This window comes from Alternaria viburni (genome assembly GCF_023758015.1).
Source record: "Alternaria viburni strain BMP 2772 chromosome Unknown scaffold_1, whole genome shotgun sequence".
In the NCBI taxonomy this organism is placed as follows: Eukaryota; Fungi; Ascomycota; class Dothideomycetes; order Pleosporales; family Pleosporaceae; genus Alternaria; species Alternaria viburni.
The window spans coordinates 1,747,117-1,765,112 of NW_026055770.1; the positions used below are offsets into that span (position 1 = coordinate 1,747,117).

A 17,996-nucleotide genomic window follows, 5' to 3' on the forward strand; every position below is an offset into this window, starting at 1 on the left:
CGCAATCGTAGACATGTCGGACCAGATCTGTGGAACTGGTAGGGCTGATATTGTCACTAACACTTCGACTACTGACGATGACAGTAATGATCGCAAAACCTCATACAGCTTCTGCGATCCACCACCACGGCGATGAGGGTACGTCCTGTATTGCACCCGTGTCCCCCCTTCATGCGCGCTCGAGCGATTTCGTGATATTGTACGAGTAGTACCTGAGATCTTGGCAGACACCATCGTGTACGCCGCGAAGGGTCATGGCGCCCTAGTCAGCGGATCGAACGGCAGTCAAAGACAAGAGCTAGTACCAGGGGATTTTGCACTCATACCAGCCTATGCAGAGCATCAAGAGGTCAACGATAGCGATGAGGATGTTGTTTGGATCATCACACAGGGTGGCAGAAATCCCGTTGTTCAGAACCTTGAGCCTTGGTCAAAAGACTGAGATGTTTGCCAGCGCAGCCCTGTCAAGAACCCCTTTTCGGGCACGAACACACAGATCCGTTACCGTTGCGGGACCGAAGTATATGTCCTGATGCGTTCAGTCATCCCGTATGTTGATTAGTCGCATTCGGCCCATCTACGTCGAATGATAACGGTGAAACTGACCATCTGCCACTCGATATCACAGCAGAACGGGAACTTCACATCATCTACAAGGCTTTCAAGCAGCTATCTACGTCAGACATGCCTGCTTGTCTAAGCGGTGCTGCAGGTGTCGATAACACATTGGCGACTTGTCGCTCACATGTTGGGATCATGGGCTCTCATTGGTCAGCAGGCCCCCTCGTTACAGCGCCCCAACATTTATGGTACAGCATACATGGCCCGGTAGATGGCAAGATGCATGCCTTATATTCGAGTTTTAGCCGCCCTCAGTTCTGTTCTTTCACTACTCTCATCGTCTCAGCCCCCTATATTGCTTGACCCGTCCGGACCGCTCGGCATGCACGGCACCCACGGCACGTGTTAGCCACAGTTGAGCCACACCAAAGACTGCGCCATACTTCCACGCAAAGGCGGTAATCATTCATTGGAATTCATACTCCCTGAGATATGCGTCGTTGAGTACTGATCTGGCGGTACCGAGAACGTTGGTATGGTGGTGACCCATACTTAGCAACACACCTAGCAACACACCTAGCGCCACCCTCTCGCGTACTGTTTGCTTTTACGTTTAAAGCACCACCTTTACCTTGTATTCCGGCGTATTCTACTTTGCGACTGCAGAGATGTCGTCTCCTACGAGATCGTCTTTGTTCACAGGCATTTCTACTTTTTCCATACTAATCTCAACCGGATCTGTGCACGCACAACTGGATTACAGCAAACATGTCAATGTCTTGTAAGTAGCACATTCCATGCTATCTGTACTACACTCACAGCTATCAGTCAAGGAACCCAGGGCGGAGGAAATAGATTTCCTGGGGTCGTGGCCGCACCCTTCGCAATGGTCAAGCTTGGACCAGACGTTCAGTTTATGAATACCGACGCGTATTCTGGGTACCTCCCCGAGGGCAACATTTTCGGCTTCAGTATGATGCATGAGTCTGGGACAGGAGGAGCGCCAAAATACGGCGTCGTAAGTCAGATGCCAGTGGTCGGTGAGGTGCCGGACCCCCTTACAGATCTGTCCCAGCCACGAGCATCGCCAGATCAAGGGAGTCTTGGTTACTACAAGAGTTCGCTGGCAAACGGGATCACAGTAGAACTAGGTGCGACCGAACATGCCGGGCTTTACACCTACTCATTTCCAAACGGCACAGCGTCGTCCATTGTAGTCGATGTCTCACACGTACTTCCCAGTTTCAGGGGCCTTGGGTGGGAGCAACACTACTCGGGTGGTAGCTTCAGTATCGAAGGAGATGGGCACTATGAAGGATCTGGTATCTATAACAACGGCTGGAACCTATCACCGGATTGGACAATCTATTTCTGTGGCAAGTTCAACAAGCAACCCTTACGAGCGAGGACTTTCAGAGGGAAGTCCAATGCATCAGACGCTTCGGTATCAGGAATTGCCCGTCTTGGTGGTATCTTCACATTCACCGAACCAGAACTGACATCCCGAGTCGGTATCTCCTTCCTCTCGACCTCTCAGGCTTGTACAAACCTCGAAGAAATCTCCCCAGACACCTCACTCAGCACCCTCGTCTCCGCCGCAAAGAACAGATGGAACACCGAAATCCTCAGCAAAGTGCAAACCTCGTCCTTCGACACCTCCGACCTGTCCCTCATCTACAGCAGCCTCTACGGCGCCTTCCTCATCCCCTCGAACCGAACCGGCGAGAACCCGTCTTCGAACTCCACCGAACCCTACTACGACGACATCTTCACCTTCTGGGACACGCACCGCTGCCACACCTCTCTCTTCCACATCCTCCAACCCACCGCCTACGAAGAGTTCCTCCGCTCTCTAATCGACATCTGGCGCCACGACGGCTTCCTACCCGACGCCCGGTCTTCAAACTACAACGGCCGCGTACAAGGCGGTTCAAACGCCGACAATGTGCTCGCAGATGCGTATATCAAAGGTGTCCGCGGCGCCATAAACTGGGACGATGGTTTCGCCGCTATGCGCACCGATGCTGAAGTCGTCCCACCCAACAATTTCGATCCCCAAGCCCCTGATTCCTCGACAAAAGAGGGCCGCGGCGCACTCCCAGATTGGCTCGAGTACGGATACATAACACCAGCTTTCACCCGCGCCGTATCGCGTGCCGTGGAATACTCAACCAACGACTACGCAGTCCACGTCGTCGCCGCAGGTCTAGGTAAGACATCCGAAGCAGAAACCTATCTGAACCGCTCCCGCAACTGGCGTAACCAGTGGAATCCCAATGCTTCCTCCTACAACCACACGGGTTTCCTCGTCCCGCGCCTCGCAAACGGCGATTTTGTACAACAAGACCCTGCCGATTGTGGTGGCTGCTACTGGCCCGACGCGTACTATGAAGACAATAGTTGGATCTACAGTATGAACGCCATCCATGACGTCGCCGAGTTGATAAAGAGGGTAGGTGGCAACGAACGATTTGTAGATCGTTTGAACAAGATCTTCGAGTTGGGCTTCTTTGACGCCGGGAATGAACCTAGTTTTACTACGCCGTATCTGTACAACTTCGTCAAGGGGGAGCAGTGGAGGAGTGTAGAGCGGAGTAGGGGTGTTTCGGACTTGTATAATGCGGGGGCTACGGGGTTGCCAGGGAATTCTGATGCTGGGGCTATGGAGGCGAATTTGCTCGTAAGTCATCTTTTCAGTCTCATTTTGATGGTTGCTGGAGACGATGGCTAACAATGCGTGTAGTGGCAGATGATTGGTCTATACCCAGTGACGGGTCAGACTACTTTTCTCATTCTCTCCCCATGGTTCTCAGAGCTTACGCTTGATCTTGGGAACGGGAAGAAACTTACTGTTACTACTGCTTTCAGTGATGGCGGCGATCGGAATACCGCGCCACATGTGCAGAGTCTGAAGGTCAATGGCGAGACGTGGGACAAGGCATGGGTGGCTTGGGAAGATGTCTTTGAGGACGGAGGTACCATGGAGTATGTGATGGGAAGTAGTCCCAGTCACTGGGCGACAGGAGATCTACCACCTAGTCCAGCTTCGGAATAGAACAGTGATCCCAGTCATGTTCACGTCGGCAGCATATGTCTAGTTGTCATTTTCACTGACAAAGAAGCTTGATGTGCTAGTGTTGAGAATAATATTACTCAAAAGACGGTGGTGTGCCATCAGTATGCTATCAACACCCGTCACTGTCGCAACCAGAGCATACAGAGAAAATATACATTTCGATCCAAGCAGTCGTAATCTGGTAGTCCATAAGTCTGCAATGCAGCATGCCACGGTACGCCGACGCCTGTCAATGCGCAAACAAATAAAGTGAAGTAAAGTAAAGAGATGAGAATATCGAAAAAGCTGCGTGGTGCCTTTGAAAAGAAGCAAGTAGCGTTGTGGCGTGTGACTGGCCGATAAGATCTAGGTGACCAAGACAGGTTCCCAAATGACAGCCGGACACGAATATTTTTACGGCGGCGGTGGCGTCTCCTCAGGATGCACGTAATCGAGATGATGTCCAGTGGAGAAATAACCAACGTGGTCGGACATGATCCGAGGAAGGGTTGATTCCCATAAGGCTCGCTGTTCTTCAAGTTTCTGTTTTCGTCTCTCTGCATCCGCGGTCCCCGCGTCAGTCTGTAGTCTACGTTGCAAAAGCAGTGGTGCGCTACGGCTCGTGGGTAGCGTGGGGGAATGGCTCCACTCGTTTGCCCATGTATTCGCTCTTTTGTGCCCATATTTCCGTGGGATTGTTGTGGCAGCACCATCGTCTTGGCTGCCCAGCTGTTCTAGTCCAGGCCTCCTCCGTACGCGTCGCAGTCTCTGGGATAGACTTCGTCTCATCGATTCGCCCGTTGTCTCCACAGCATCCGAGGGCTCCTGGACATCTTCCTCGTATTGTATCGTTGCCGTCTTCGCGATGATCGGAGATCCAGGGGAGGGAATGTCTTGGACATCCTACACCAAAGTACAAGGTTAGTAACTTTGAGGTGCGTAGTGTGCGGGCTACAAGCCAAAGTCAGTCCTGCTATAAATGCAATAGATAGCCCTGAATTAAACAAGAATTCAGTAAGCTCAGCTGCGATACGTACTGGTGAGTTGAGCATGCTTTGACGCTTGTTCCTGCTCTTCTTGATGTGGCTCTTGAGCGCGCTCGAATCGAGTGGTTTGAGAAGTTCGAAACTACAAAGCAATTCTCCCGAAACCGACATAACGGCACCCCAGTTGTCGAATTCGCCGCAGTACTGGGTAGTGTTAGCATGAGCGTGACTGTGGGGTATATGACATTGCTTACGTTTGGAGCAGAAAACACAGTGACCAACACTCGATCAGTGAAGAACTCATAGCCATCCTCTACCACCATGTGTGCTCTGCAAACAAGGTCGAAGTCATGCCTTGCGAGGAACTCCATGATGACCTTCTTTCCAAAACAATAACTAACGCCTCTTTCGTTAGACTCCCAGTCATTCTCCATATCCGCAGGATCACTCCACAAGAGGTCGTTCAGCAAACCGTAGTCGGGTACATCGGTAGGTCGCGCGATTTGTCTAATGTCATCCATATGCGACAAGCTTGGAGACAGCCCACCGTGAACACAGAAAATCTTTTGCGCAACAATAGCTGCAATAGGAAGTGTGTTGAATGTATCCACGAAAGCCTTCCAGACTTTGATATTGCATCTCCTCTTGCATTCATCGTAGAAGCCGTATACACGTGTAACGTTGGCGCATTCGTGGTTGCCGCGGAGGAGGAAGAAGTTCTCGGGGAACTTGAGCTTGTAGCAGAGCAAGAGTAGGATGGTTTCCAGGCTCTGTTTGCCGCGGTCTACGTAGTCACCGAGGAATAGGTAGTTCGAATTGGGAGGGAATCCGCACATCTCGAACATGCGGATCAAATCGGTGTATTGGCCGTGGATGTCGCCAACGATCTTAACAGGGGGGGCGAGCTCGAGCAGTGCGGGCTGACTCAGGAAGACTTCGCGGGCAGCTGAGCAGATGGCGAAGATTTCAGCGTTCTTCAAGCTGACCGTCTTGGTGACTTTTCCAGCATAAGCTGCATCCAAGAGCCGCTGGATCATGTCGTCAAGGTCCATGGTCTTGAGCGCGGTGAGCTCCATGGGGGAGCCTGAACCATCAGTGGGCGCGGGGGGCTCTGGAAGCCTGGGGATGGGCTGGTCTTTCTTCTGTAGAATTGACTCTCCCGGCTGAGCAGAGGCCAAAGGCTGTGCTGCTCCCGTCGGCGGAACGTCCGATACGTGGTCGACTTCGCCGGTTTTCTGTGCCTTGCTCACTCCTTCATGTCCCGTTCCGAGTGTTGCGCCGTGAACAGGTGAGGGCGGCGCTTGCGGTTCGTCTTGGTCAGATTCGGCTTTATCAGCGGCTTCCGGATTTACTTCTGTGGGAGCGGTCGCTGAAGCTGAAGCGACGGAGCCCCGTCGCGAGCCTTTTGATTTGGTGGAAGCTACATCTGACTTGTCAGCTTTCCCGTTGGAGTCGTTGAGGGCGGCAATAGAGTTTCGTGGGCTGTCGGATTTGCCAGTGCCGGGGATCTTGTTGCGCAATGAGTTGCGAAGGGAGCGGGTAGAGTCTTTGGTGTCGGATCGCTCAAAAGAGCGGTAGTACTCGCGACCGAGAGGCACGCCGTCGGCACCGCCCTTCTCGCCCTTCTTGTCCTTGCCGCTCGACTGCTGGTTACCCATGATGAGGGTTGCGGACTAAGCGAGCGTGTGGAGAGGAGTATGGGGTGTGTGTATGCCTGGTGAGAGCAGTGGTGTCCTGTCTCACAGCCTGGGGAAGCGGCGGCGGCGGGTTGGGTTGGAAAGTGAAAGCACGAGCCGATGGTAGCCCTGGCGCCTTCCCAGGATGTCTCGGAGCGATGACGCCACGTGCAAACACGCTCTCAGGTGATGTGTGAGGAAGTAGGTAGGCAGCGCGCAGAGACGGTGTTAGGGCGGCCGGTACAGGCGGGCGAGAAAAGCAAGGAAGCGTGCCTCCGTCGGCGCTGTCGTTATCTGCCTCGGAGACTGGCAGGCGAGGCTGGGCGAGGCGACGGGGGAGCGATCGTCTTCCAGCGTGCGCGCCAGATCGATGGTGTGCGGGCTGTGAGCGGGTCGGGCAGGCTCACGGTGTGCGGGCAGTGCTGATGCGTCTGCGTGCGGGCGTCGTCGTGGCAGCGGTGATATCAACGTCTACGCGAGCAGAGCGGGGATTTAGTTGCGATGTCAGCCGCAAACCTTAGTGGCAGCCAGGGCAGGGCAGTGACGCTGGTGGGCGAGCTGGCGTCCTTCGGGCTCTGCGGACCGGTGAATAGCAGCGCTGGAAGCACACTAGCGCAATCAATGAGGGCAGACTAGCAGAAGCCCAAACAACCCCGGCGTTGAAGCTGTACACGACCTAGACGGCAACAACACGGAGATCACAGCGATGCGCGACTGCTGGAACGGCTATCGTGAGAGGGGCAAAAGCTGCGGAGAGAGAGAGCGCCGCAGACGGTAGCGAAGTTGGAGACGAAAGGCTGCCAAGCCAAGGACAAGCCGACAAGGATGACGACTGGGCACACAAAGCGAACCGCCGCCTCTTCTCGGTATATCCGACCACGTCCTGGACCGACACATCAGACATCACGGATGCCGGCATGGCCAGTTGACACGCACCACGGCTGACCGTCAGGCGCCCACGATCCATGGGTGTCACTTGCAAATCACGCATCACGTTTTCGAAAACCACTCCCACTGACCCCACGAACGGCATCACCGTGGGCCCACTGCCAGCAGTTCGCCCAAGCTATGGGAATAAACGAAGCTGCTGCATTTACAACGCTCCTCGGACCCCACCGCTCCGCCACTCACGTTCGAGAGCTTACGCAAGCATTCTTGTTCCGCCGTGCGGCGCAGATACACAGTTGCCCATGCGCCCAAGGCCACTGCAGAAATCCCGCTGTTGCGACATTTATTCTCCTGCTGCCCAAGGGGTAATTGAGCGCGTGCTGCACGACGTCACACGTGTCAGTCAAGTAAAGGCCTCATCCATGATGCTTTACACCGACATTTGCATTCTGAATTGAACATGAGGTAGTCTTCTCCACCTTCTCATCACGTCAACTGTCCAAGCCGTGGCGCCAAGGGCGGATATCTTGGGTGCACATGTGACCAGACTGGTGTATGCAAGACGCCACATGCATCGCCGCAGTCTCCAGTATTATCTACAGCACTTGACATTGCATCCACGCGAGTCCGCTATAGCTTGTTTCCTAGGTTGACATGGATAGCCTATTTATATGTTAGCTCGACCTGCATGGGAGTTCGCTAGCGTAACGTACCTTCTTGTTGGTGTATGCCTCGAGACCAGCCTCGCCCAGCTCTCTGCCAATACCAGACTGTTTCACACCCCCGAATGGAATACGGATATCGGAATCGTTGCTCGAGTTGATCCAGACCATGCCCGCTTCAATACGTCTGGCAACGCGATGAGCCTTGGTGATGTTCTCGGTGAAGACGGCTGCACCGAGACCGTATGTTGTGTCATTGGCACGGTTGATCGCCTCCTCCTCTTCCTTGAACGAGCTGATAACGACGAAAGGACCAAAGACTTCCTCGCGGTATATTTTCATGTTATCCTTGACATTTGTGAAGATGGTGGGTGAGACGAAGAAGCCCTTGCCACCAGCGTTCTTGTACGCTTCTCCACCTGCGATAAGAGTCGCGCCCTCCGACTTGCCAGACTCAATGTATGAAAGAACGCGGTCGAATTGCGTCTTGGTGACCTGCGGTCCCTGGAATGTGTCGTCTTTGAAGGGATCGCCAACCACAGAGGTGGTCTTCACGTGCTCCTTGAAAGCTTCGACAAACTTGTCGTAGATGCCTTCTTGCACCAGAATTCTTGATGTTGCTGTGCAGACTTGACCTTGATTGTACCTGCATCCTGTTAGCTCAGTTGGAAGGCGAACGTAGACACGACTTACATGATACCAACGTGACTCCACTTGACTGCTTGATCAAGGTCTGCGTCGTCGAAGACTACTAGAGGTGATTTGCCTCCTGTTTCAAGGGTAATGTTCTTCATGTTGACAGCTGCCATTTTCATAATTTCTTTTCCAGTGGCTGTAGATCCAGTGAATGCAATCTTGTCGACGTCGAGATGTTGTGCCAGAGCTGCACCAGCTTTCCTTCCCTCGCCGTTAATGAAGTTGATGACACCAGGAGGGAAGCCAGCCTCTTTGACCAAGTTTCCGAGGTACAGGATAGAGAGGGGTGTTTGTTCAGCTGCCTTCAAGACTACTGTGTTACCAGTGCAGAGAGCAGGTCCCAGCTTCCACGCCGCCATTGCAAGAGGGAAGTTCCATGGAATAATCTGACCACAGACACCAAGAGGCTCACGGACCGTGTAGGCCAATTTGAGGGGCGAGGTATCAATGACAGTGCCGTGGATCTTGTTGGCATATCCCGCGTAGTACTTGATAGTGCCAACGACCTCACCCAAATCGTCGTTCAGCGAGACAGAGTAAGGCTTGCCGTTGTCCCATGTCTCGATGGTGGCTAGTGTTTCCTTGTGCTCTTCAATCAACTGGGCAAACTTGTAGAGAAGGTCAGCTCGGGCATTGGTGTCCATGTCTCGCCAGTCCGGGTTCTTGAACGCTTTCCGCGCAGCTGCTACGGCATCGTCCACATCCTCGGGTCCAGCGGCATAGACGGAGACGATCTCGCTCTCATCACTGTACCATGTTAGTCATAGCTACCAATCAAGACAGCAAGCGTACCTCGGGTTGATCGAAGTGATAGTCTCGCCCGACTTTGACTTGACGAATTCATTATTGATGAAGAGACCTCTCGGCTGCTGGTACTTGCGACCGTTCGGCGCAGTAAGCTCAACGAAGAGGTCAGACATGTTGGTTTGAGTACTGTAGTGTCTCCACAGGGGACGGTAACAACTTGTAGGAGCTCTGCGTATGGAAGTTTGAAAGGGAACAGATGGTTTGGAGCGAAGTGAAGCGCGAGTGAGTGCGGAGTAGAGACAGGACATCTCCCTGACCGGCGAGGAGACAGCTAGCTATCTATAGGCTGCAGACATGTAGGACGCTGATGACGACCCGCGGGACAGCCGTAGCTTCCCTTGATAGTGTGGACCCCGCCATCGATGCCCGTACCTAGCTTATCCGCATGCAACTGCCTCTTTCAGCCACCCGTCTTCCAGATATCGGCCTCTCTCATCTACTTTATCAACCACGGCTATGGATGCGACACGTCCCCGAGGTCCACGGGCTGAATCAACGCGTGCCGTCATGTGAGTAGGCGAGGCGGGCTGGGCAGTCGTCGCGCGACGCGTCGGCGTCCAGAGTCGGCAACAGCCCTGTCGCTACCCCACCACCACCACGAGAAACCCAGCGCGCGCATCCAACAATCTTCTTATTCCCGATCCTGCGCAAACCGAGACTCCCTACCGACTACACACCGGCCGCAATCCAACGTTTGTCACACAATGTCGCGAGGCAGCACCACAAAGATACAAACCCACTTACTCAGACTGCCGCAGACTCTCGCCGCGCTCCCTCTCGCCCTCGCAGACCCGACAGTAGACATGGTGGAAGAAGCGACGCTCCCTGTTACCCCCGAAGCCGAACGCCCCGATGCCTCGATAGACGTTGCCCACTCGCTCGAATACTGGAATAATGTCTCGCCAGACGTCAATGGCATGCTAGGCGGATTTCCCCAAACTTCGCGCATCGATCTGCAGGGTTCTTCAAATTTCCTCACAAAATTGCGCCGGGGCAAGGCGCAGGGTTCTAAGGAGCCGCTGCCGCCTCTGGAGCGTGTGGCAGACTGTGGCGCGGGCATCGGACGTATAACGAAAGGCTTGCTGTTGGGCGTCAGTAAACAAGTGGATATAGTAGAGCCAGTGAAGAAGTTCACAGATGAGCTGGTACAAAGCCTAGGAAATGGCGAGTACGCTGGAGACGGAGACGCAAAGTCTGGCAAGGGCCAGGTGGGAGAAGTCATAAACCTAGGGCTGCAGGACTGGATACCAGAACCGGGCGCATACGATGTAATCTGGAACCAATGGTGTGTGGGACACTTGACGGACGCCCAGTTCGTTGTCTACATGCGGAGGTGTGGCGAAGGCTTAAAGAAGGCAGAGGGCGATGCGACAAGTCGGAGCTGGATCGTAGTCAAGGAGAACATGTCTACCGACATTCATCACAAGGACATCTACGACGATGAAGACTCGAGCGTCACGCGGTCAGATAAGAAGTTCAGGGCTCTGTTCCAGGAAGCAGGACTGAAGATTGTGGCGACGGAGCAACAAAGAGGGATGCCAAGGGAGTTGTTCCCGGTCAGGATGTATGCGCTCAGACCTGAGTAGATGTATGCACAGTCCTTCTGTTAGTGGGCTAGGGTGTCAGGCGCAGGAATCATGATACCCCAGGCGTCTTTATTAGAATGAACGCTATTACCATGCTTACACTCATCTCAATCCTTGGTATCAAAACTGCTGTACCCCTCATCGTGCCTCTACACCTCACCAATCTCCGCAAACTTATGCGCAAACCCAAGCGAAAGCACCGGTACCCCATCCACAGGTTCATGTACCGGAAACTTCCCTACCGTAACCTTCTTCTTCACCACCTTCGGTTTCGCAGCATCCTTCTCTTCCGTTTCCGCTCCCCCAGACGTATCCATGACATCTTCAAATTCCTCTTCCTCCTCTTCTTCGTCCTCGTCCCCTTCCTCGCCTTCTTCCTCACCGTCATCCGCACCCTGCGCGCCAGGATCAGGGTAACTAGCCGGATACTTCTGCCTGAGATACTTGATGTCGAAAACCTCTTGATGCGCATGTTTCCAGAGATCTACAATCTCATCCGCGGAAAGCACGTTTTTGACGCGGGTAGTAGGGATGGCTTCAGAGTCTAGTCGTTCCGACTCGGGCACGGCGTCTTCGTCGTCTTCCTCTTCTGTGGCGGCTGTGGTAGTTGCGTCTGGCTTGCGGGGCGCGATACCCCATTCTTCGGGCACAAAACACCACTCTGATGCTTTTCCGACTCGCTCCTCGACCCAGCTTTCCTCCATGGGCTCTAGCCTCTTTCGTAGCAACGTGCCTGCCATTCCTGCTGCCATACCGCCTCCGGCATTCATCGGGAAAGAAGGGTTGGGAAATGGATGGAGAGCTTCGAATTTTGCGGTGTTGGTTGGTAGAGCTTGTATGCTGGTCATTCTCCGTCGCACGTCTCGCTCAACGAGGACTGCATTGCCCGCGCTGTCGACCATGGGGTTGCCGGCGGCATCTTTGGATGGAATGTGATGTTTTTGCGTGACGAGCTTGGATTGGTGGCGGTAGCCGCCGTTTATGAGGAGATGGATTGAGTTGAGGTAGGATGTTACTGTCCTGGTTGTTTGCTGGATTTGGGGCCTGGTTTCTCGTCAGCACGTTGACCCGCTGGGTACGGTGATAGTACAAGTTCCGCACTTCAAGGCTGATAGGAACACAATAAACGGAGATATCTTATCGCGCGTACGACAGGTATGAGACGCGAAAAGATGACACCAGAAGACGCGTCACGAGACAAAGCTGTAGACAAACACACCCGCATCCCAACGTGAACTCACTATCAGCCGCTCACTTACCAATCTACAACCTCGCCCCGACTCATCTTGTACTGCATCTCGGCCTGCAACCGTTCCATACCCTTGATCATCGGCATCAATTGACTGCGCAGCTGGTCCAACAGCCTGATGTCCTCCCGATCGGGCGCACCCTGGAAGTTTTGATTCATTTTGACCTGTGGTTCCCAGCTCTTGACTTTGACTTCCAACTCTTTTACACTGAGGATTGACCTAGGTTCGTGCGAATGCAGAGTGCTTGGAAGGGAACGAAAGCTGATGTGAAGATGTGGAGGTGCTTGAGGATGGTTGGAGTGATTGGTTGATGAATGCGGCTTTAGCACGTGGCGCTTGTATGATTTGGGATTAGTGTGCTTGGCGTGCAAGGAAGCTTGGGCAAAGGACGACCTGTTTGCGTTCCTTCATCGGAGCATGTGCATTGGTACACACGCGGCTTCGCATCGTCTAGCTGAGTGCGGAATAAACAACATTGCATTACCGGTAATGACAGGCAAGTTTCTGGGAGCAAATCTGAATACATGGCAAAAGAAGCACCTGCCGCCCCGATGATCCCCTCCGTCCCTTCTCCACTCAGCTTCCAACCACCGCATTCACTCATCAAACCTTCTCTCCAATCACTGCAATGATGCTAGCGAAGCCTCCGTCGGGTGTAGGCTTGATAGAAAGCTTTCCCGAGGCGGAGTCCCAATCGGCCCTGTGTGTAGTGTCACTCTTATCCTTCGATCCATGCGCATTGATGCCAATGGGGATGCCGAAGAGACGAATACTTCCGCCACCGGATGCAGCGCTTGAGACCTGCTTGTCAAACTCCTTGATCGTGTTGCCGGAGAACTGAACTTCGAAGGCGAGGTTCGAGACGATGACGAACTGTACGACGCGAGCCAGGCCCTTGACTTCCTCCGGGGCGCCGCTCTTGAGCTTGTAGGCATCTTTGCCTCGGATGTCCCTGTATCTGGTAAGTAGCTGTCTAGGTAATGTGCTGAAAGGAAACGGAGGCAATGGGATACACGCACCATGAACCAGAGTTAACGTTGATCGCTCGGAACTGGTCGTCCCAAGACATAGTGAGGGTAGTCTTGAGTTGGTCCTCGTGAGTGAACATGGAGCTCTCTTTATTGTCCACGCTGGCGTTGACACCCAGTGAGATCCAGGGAACGTAGTCAACTGACACGCCACCGCCTCCACTGGTATGCGTGAAGCTCTTCTCGTCCACCTTGCTGCCTTTGTTGACGTCGATAGTTGCTTCACCGCGCGGCTTGTTCTCCTTCTTCGCCATGCTCAACCAATCTGCCACTTGCCCGGCGTACTCTGGGGCGGAGTACAGTGGGACGTAGTAGTCATGTTTGGGTGGTGCCACGACGCCGTCCTTCTCAAGTTGCCTCACAATAGCGTCGGCATCCTGAGCTCCAAGCGTCGTAACGGGCATGTTGGAGCTGAATGGGCTGTCAGGTCCTGAAGGTCTTACTGATACGTTATTCAACTCACCCTGGGGACGGTGTAACACCGTATATAGCGTCTCGAATTCGCTGCTTGTCCTGGATGTACGAGTTTGCCATGTCACCGAAGACATCTCGAGTAGCAGAGTCGAAAGCAGATACGGAGCTGTTGTACTTCGACTCTAGCGAGTTGAGCTGCTTTTGCTCACGGCTCTTCCAGGTGAACCATGTGTCACCCGGAACCATGAACTCTGGTTTCTCCTTGAGTTTGTCCCACGCTGCTTGTGCCTTCTCTGTTGCGGCATCAAATGCTTCTTTCGCTGACGTCTGGTTGAGCATTGCTGTGGCCAAGTTCAGCTTGTTAGTAGAAGTGGGTGCTTCGCCCTAATTCCTCATGTGAGTCTTCGTCTCTTTAATGCAGGCGATCTCAGTACTTACAAGGTCAACATGTTCCATGTATGCCAGGAGCGCACGAGAGTATGACTTCGACTTGGTAGGGGCGTAGAACAAGTTGTCGGTGTACAGTTGACTGTCGCCGATCTCGTAGATACCCATGTTGGCGTACATCGGATCGATCAGACTCGCCGGTCCAGCGGGTGGTCCACGCTGAGCTCTGGTACTGAAGAAGTAGGATGTATGCTCGCCGGTCTTGTCTCCAAGTTGAGATTTGATGGCATCGCAGTATGCAAGCCAAAAAGACTTGTTGGCCTGGTCTTGAGCCATGATTGATAGAAAGATTTAGAGACTTGGAAAAGTGGGTGTATAGTAAGATATAAGGTACAGTGATGATTTGCTTTCGGTAATTTTGCTGTTTTCTTGTGATTACAATGGAACTATATATGTGATTGACCTTTGAGAGTTGGCCAAAGTAGACTAGTACCATTTTGTGCATACATTTTCAGGTCGCTGTAACGATGGTCTGTTCTGTCTACCTCCGCAGATTACGCAAAGGAGTCAAGAGGCTGGCTGAAGACGCAGCTCCTGTCTGATCTGTTGGCGCCACAATTACGAGAAGTCGCAGAGTCACACCGCGTAAGTACAGCGAGTATAGGACGTCGCATCGAGAGGCGCCGTTTCGACAGGCTGAGTTTGATTGCGTCGGTGGTGTATAGCTTCATGCAACCGGCCAGATCGAGAGCCTAAACTTCGAACATGTGACATATGTCCGAGTTTGATTAGCAATGGTGTGGGAGAGCTGGGCTTGAGCGAAGTCAGAAGGACGCGCTCTCTAGAAAAAGTTGCCACGAGTGCATTGACTTGAATCTGCAAATACTGTCAGAACCGGAATTGGCATGCGGTCCCAGCATTTGCATAGAACTTGTCTATTGCAAACATCCACGAGTCGGGAAAGAAAACATTGCGACTGGCTGCAAGCACCGATGAGACTGTCCAGTGTTCGCGCAATTGGCCCCCTCTTTTCTCGTGATGTGGACTTACAGTCCGGTGCTGTGACCTAGGTATGCTTCACAGCTTCGCGATCCATAGTTCCAAGGTTGTGGCGCATTTTGTTTTGATGGAATATAGCTGAGATCAGGTCTGTAGTGCTTTACATCGGTCCGCCCGAATGATACCCGCTATTCATTCCAATTAGCTATAAACCACTGGAAGATGCAGATTGAGAGATGGCCAGGAACGGTGCGTAATCTAATCAGCTTGGTCTGGCAAGATGGCTGAGCTGGGTAATGCGTGTGTGCTGCACGATGTCACCTTCGCACAGGACGGATACGCATTAGGCGATTCCTCGGCGGGTAAGGCTGAGCAAGCCTGCCTTGCGGATCATCGTCCGGACTGCAGGTGCGGATGTGATGAGCGGAGTGCAGGAACTAGCTTCCCCACTAGTGCATTAGTATCTCGAGAACCCCTCCAGCTTGAGGCCTCCTGCAAAATACACTACTACACGAGAATGACCAACGCAGGCTGTTGATTTCGAATTATTGCCATTTCAGCTGCGCCACATACTGCAGACGAGCATCACCCTCACCCCTCATCTGGTCTAGAACGGCGGCCGCGCTGCTAATGCTTCTCCTGTCGTTCGTGTCACTCAGCTGGCGATGTCCTCTGAATTCGTCCCACGCAGCGCTTTGCACGACTATGCATCACAGGCCGTATTCAGGCTCAGCTCGAAATGTGACCTCGAGATGTAGTCATGACTTGCATTGACTTGCATGCTCTACATAGATACTGCGTCAACATTTTCCTTCCTATCCCTTACTGAATGACCAGCGAATAGCTCAGCTTCAAGGCATGGACACTCAAGCTTTCGAGTTCCAAGATAACTTCTCCTTCTCACTTGTTGACGGCTTACCACGAAAACCTAGCGTGCAACCGTCGCGCTTTTGGAAGGCACTATCATACACCTTCCTACCCATCCTGGCCGGAGGGACTGGCAGCCTCGAAGATGAGGGGCAGGCAATGTTTGTGGCTGCGCAAGGCCAGCCTGGTATCCCGGAAGGAAGGACGCTACCTCAAGAAGTGACGAACTACCAAATCTTCATCAAGTCAGATGTAGTACAAACCATCAATCGCCCGTCATACTCCGCGTCTAATGGGCGATCGTACTTTGAGCTTGTCTACAGGTAACGCTTCACGTTCGCCTTCCATCTGTGCCGAGACTCACATCACGCAGGTACCTCCGTTATGCTACAGCTGTACGTCAGACTCGTCACTAAAGGCCGATACAACACCAGGGACAGCTACTGAAATGACTCAGGGTGCCGAGACCCCGGATATACGTAACGCTCGAGAGGCGTTATTTGACGCAGAAGCGAAGAAGGAAGTGGCGTGGAGAGCCGCCCTGCGCGACTATACGCCCACGGGCGCAACGTCTTTCGTGGATGCATTGAGTCACAACAAAGCGTATCTGGATGCATGGGAGATCGAGCAACAGCGGTATGACGAGTACAAATCTCTGCAAACACCGGAAATGGAAGACATGCTGAAGCAGCTCGATATCATGAAGTCTGCAAACGACCGACTGTTATACAAGAAGAGGTCTGTACTTGCCCTTCAAGTGTTTTCTATAAAACTTGGCTAACTTTTCGTTAGTAACACCATGCCTTGTATTGCTCTGAGCCAAGATCAAGTCGCATTACCAAAGCCCCTACAAGTAGATACCAAGGATATCTTTTACCGTCCCCAGCATTCCCTTAGCGACTATGAACGACAGTACACGGCGTGGCTCAGTCAATCCAAAAAGTTACATGGGCCTCACGATGTTCATTTGGCGGAGGTGGATACTCTAACGTGGGCAGGGCTTGGTCATCCAGACCTCGACCAAGCAAAGCCACTCGACATAAGCTCCAGTACAATGGGCCTATACAAGATAATCGGCATACAGCTGTGGTTCATAGGTGGTTCCACAGCTCCCGTAGCTCTCGATGTGGAAAGAGGACTGTGGAACCAAAGCTTTCTTGATCTGGGTAAGCTGTCTGAGGATGCGCCATCGTACTTGCGAGAACCAATTTGTAAAACGACAAAATTGCTTCTAGCTTGGGGTCTGCGCATGGAAATAACGTTTCCAGCTTTCGTGTCTGAGGCAGATCGCAGAAGTTTCATTGCGTCTTTGAGGTATTCATTCCAACAGGACGAGCAGAACAAGGACATGTACTTCAGTCAGACTGGCGCGGATACGTATCCAATATTGTTGGCTTCGCTCTCTGATATAGTTTAGTATGCGAAGTAGGCAATTTGAATAGTTCTTCTTTGAAACAGTCCTCCACTCTTTCAGATGCTGTGAATCAATCATCCATTCTACCGAAAAACTTCACTATTCAGTCACAATCCAATCCAGCTGATTAGCGCGCCATCGGAGTCGCCACCCATGTCAATGACAAGCAAGACATGTGATAAACCTACTCGATCGCCTAAATATGTGCCTTGGTCTAGACAAATGTCCATGTCGCACTAGAGCGGCATCATCCGCACTGTCGGCTGTCGTCACCAACATTGGTCTAGCGATACCATTCTTGCAATACTGTGGCTACCTGATGCCCGCACACCCTCAGGTTAGCACGAGGGTTGATGTCTGATCGCCGTAGTTCGATCAACCAGGAATGATGGCTGGCTGATACCTACAGAGGTCCAGCTGAAGGCTTCCGATTTGAAATTATCGTTGATACAGCCTTTTGCTGTTGGTGTGGGAGACGACGAGTCGCTAATAAGGCCATGAGGAGCTATGTATCCGCCCGCTGGTGTAGACAGCCATTTGATCAACTAATACTATTTAATCGTCCAAATTCCCCAACTAGAATCCAACTCATCATTCCCAACGTCTGTCTCCTCTAGCACTCACGGCACCCCACCACCCAACCCAACAAAATGATCGTCCTCCACCAAACCAAACTCGAACACTACCACCCGGAACGAATGGACTCAACACAGTACTGGC

General features: G+C 52.7%; 8 protein-coding genes across 8 annotated transcripts; 4 read left to right on the top strand and 4 right to left on the bottom strand.

The window, feature by feature from the left end:
- Positions 1–13: 13 nt before the first annotated feature.
- Positions 14–442, top strand: J4E79_000630 (uncharacterized protein; the record flags this gene model as incomplete). The annotated part of the gene is made up of 3 exons (XM_049349546.1): positions 14–38; positions 109–138; positions 210–442. The coding sequence occupies 3 exons, from the start codon at positions 14–16 to the stop codon at positions 440–442; spliced, it is 288 nt and encodes a 95-aa protein (XP_049216333.1).
- Positions 443–1,447: 1,005 nt separating this feature from the next.
- Positions 1,448–3,616, top strand: J4E79_000631 (uncharacterized protein; the record flags this gene model as incomplete). The annotated part of the gene is made up of 2 exons (XM_049349547.1): positions 1,448–3,241; positions 3,305–3,616. 2 exons carry the CDS (start codon positions 1,448–1,450, stop codon positions 3,614–3,616), a joined length of 2,106 nt encoding a protein of 701 aa, XP_049216334.1.
- Positions 3,617–4,030: 414 nt separating this feature from the next.
- On the bottom strand, positions 4,031–6,260 carry J4E79_000632 (uncharacterized protein; the record flags this gene model as incomplete). Its single annotated transcript, XM_049349548.1, has 3 exons — positions 4,031–4,519; positions 4,654–4,806; positions 4,857–6,260. The coding sequence occupies 3 exons, from the start codon at positions 6,258–6,260 to the stop codon at positions 4,031–4,033; spliced, it is 2,046 nt and encodes a 681-aa protein (XP_049216335.1).
- A 1,536-nt stretch (positions 6,261–7,796) lies between these two features.
- On the bottom strand, positions 7,797–9,444 carry J4E79_000633 (uncharacterized protein; the record flags this gene model as incomplete). The annotated part of the gene is made up of 4 exons (XM_049349549.1): positions 7,797–7,829; positions 7,880–8,474; positions 8,522–9,271; positions 9,317–9,444. 4 exons carry the CDS (start codon positions 9,442–9,444, stop codon positions 7,797–7,799), a joined length of 1,506 nt encoding a protein of 501 aa, XP_049216336.1.
- Positions 9,445–10,035: 591 nt separating this feature from the next.
- On the top strand, positions 10,036–10,917 carry J4E79_000634 (uncharacterized protein; the record flags this gene model as incomplete). Its single annotated transcript, XM_049349550.1, has 1 exon — positions 10,036–10,917. One exon carries the CDS (start codon positions 10,036–10,038, stop codon positions 10,915–10,917), a length of 882 nt encoding a protein of 293 aa, XP_049216337.1.
- Positions 10,918–11,066: 149 nt separating this feature from the next.
- J4E79_000635 (uncharacterized protein) lies at positions 11,067–12,325 on the bottom strand (the record flags this gene model as incomplete). The annotated part of the gene is made up of 2 exons (XM_049349551.1): positions 11,067–11,961; positions 12,177–12,325. 2 exons carry the CDS (start codon positions 12,323–12,325, stop codon positions 11,067–11,069), a joined length of 1,044 nt encoding a protein of 347 aa, XP_049216338.1.
- Positions 12,326–12,770: 445 nt separating this feature from the next.
- Positions 12,771–14,332, bottom strand: J4E79_000636 (uncharacterized protein; the record flags this gene model as incomplete). Its single annotated transcript, XM_049349552.1, has 4 exons — positions 12,771–13,119; positions 13,187–13,606; positions 13,659–13,993; positions 14,048–14,332. The coding sequence occupies 4 exons, from the start codon at positions 14,330–14,332 to the stop codon at positions 12,771–12,773; spliced, it is 1,389 nt and encodes a 462-aa protein (XP_049216339.1).
- Positions 14,333–15,853: 1,521 nt separating this feature from the next.
- J4E79_000637 (uncharacterized protein) lies at positions 15,854–16,643 on the top strand (the record flags this gene model as incomplete). Its single annotated transcript, XM_049349553.1, has 3 exons — positions 15,854–16,185; positions 16,236–16,257; positions 16,320–16,643. 3 exons carry the CDS (start codon positions 15,854–15,856, stop codon positions 16,641–16,643), a joined length of 678 nt encoding a protein of 225 aa, XP_049216340.1.
- Between the last annotated feature and the right edge of the window lie 1,353 nt (positions 16,644–17,996).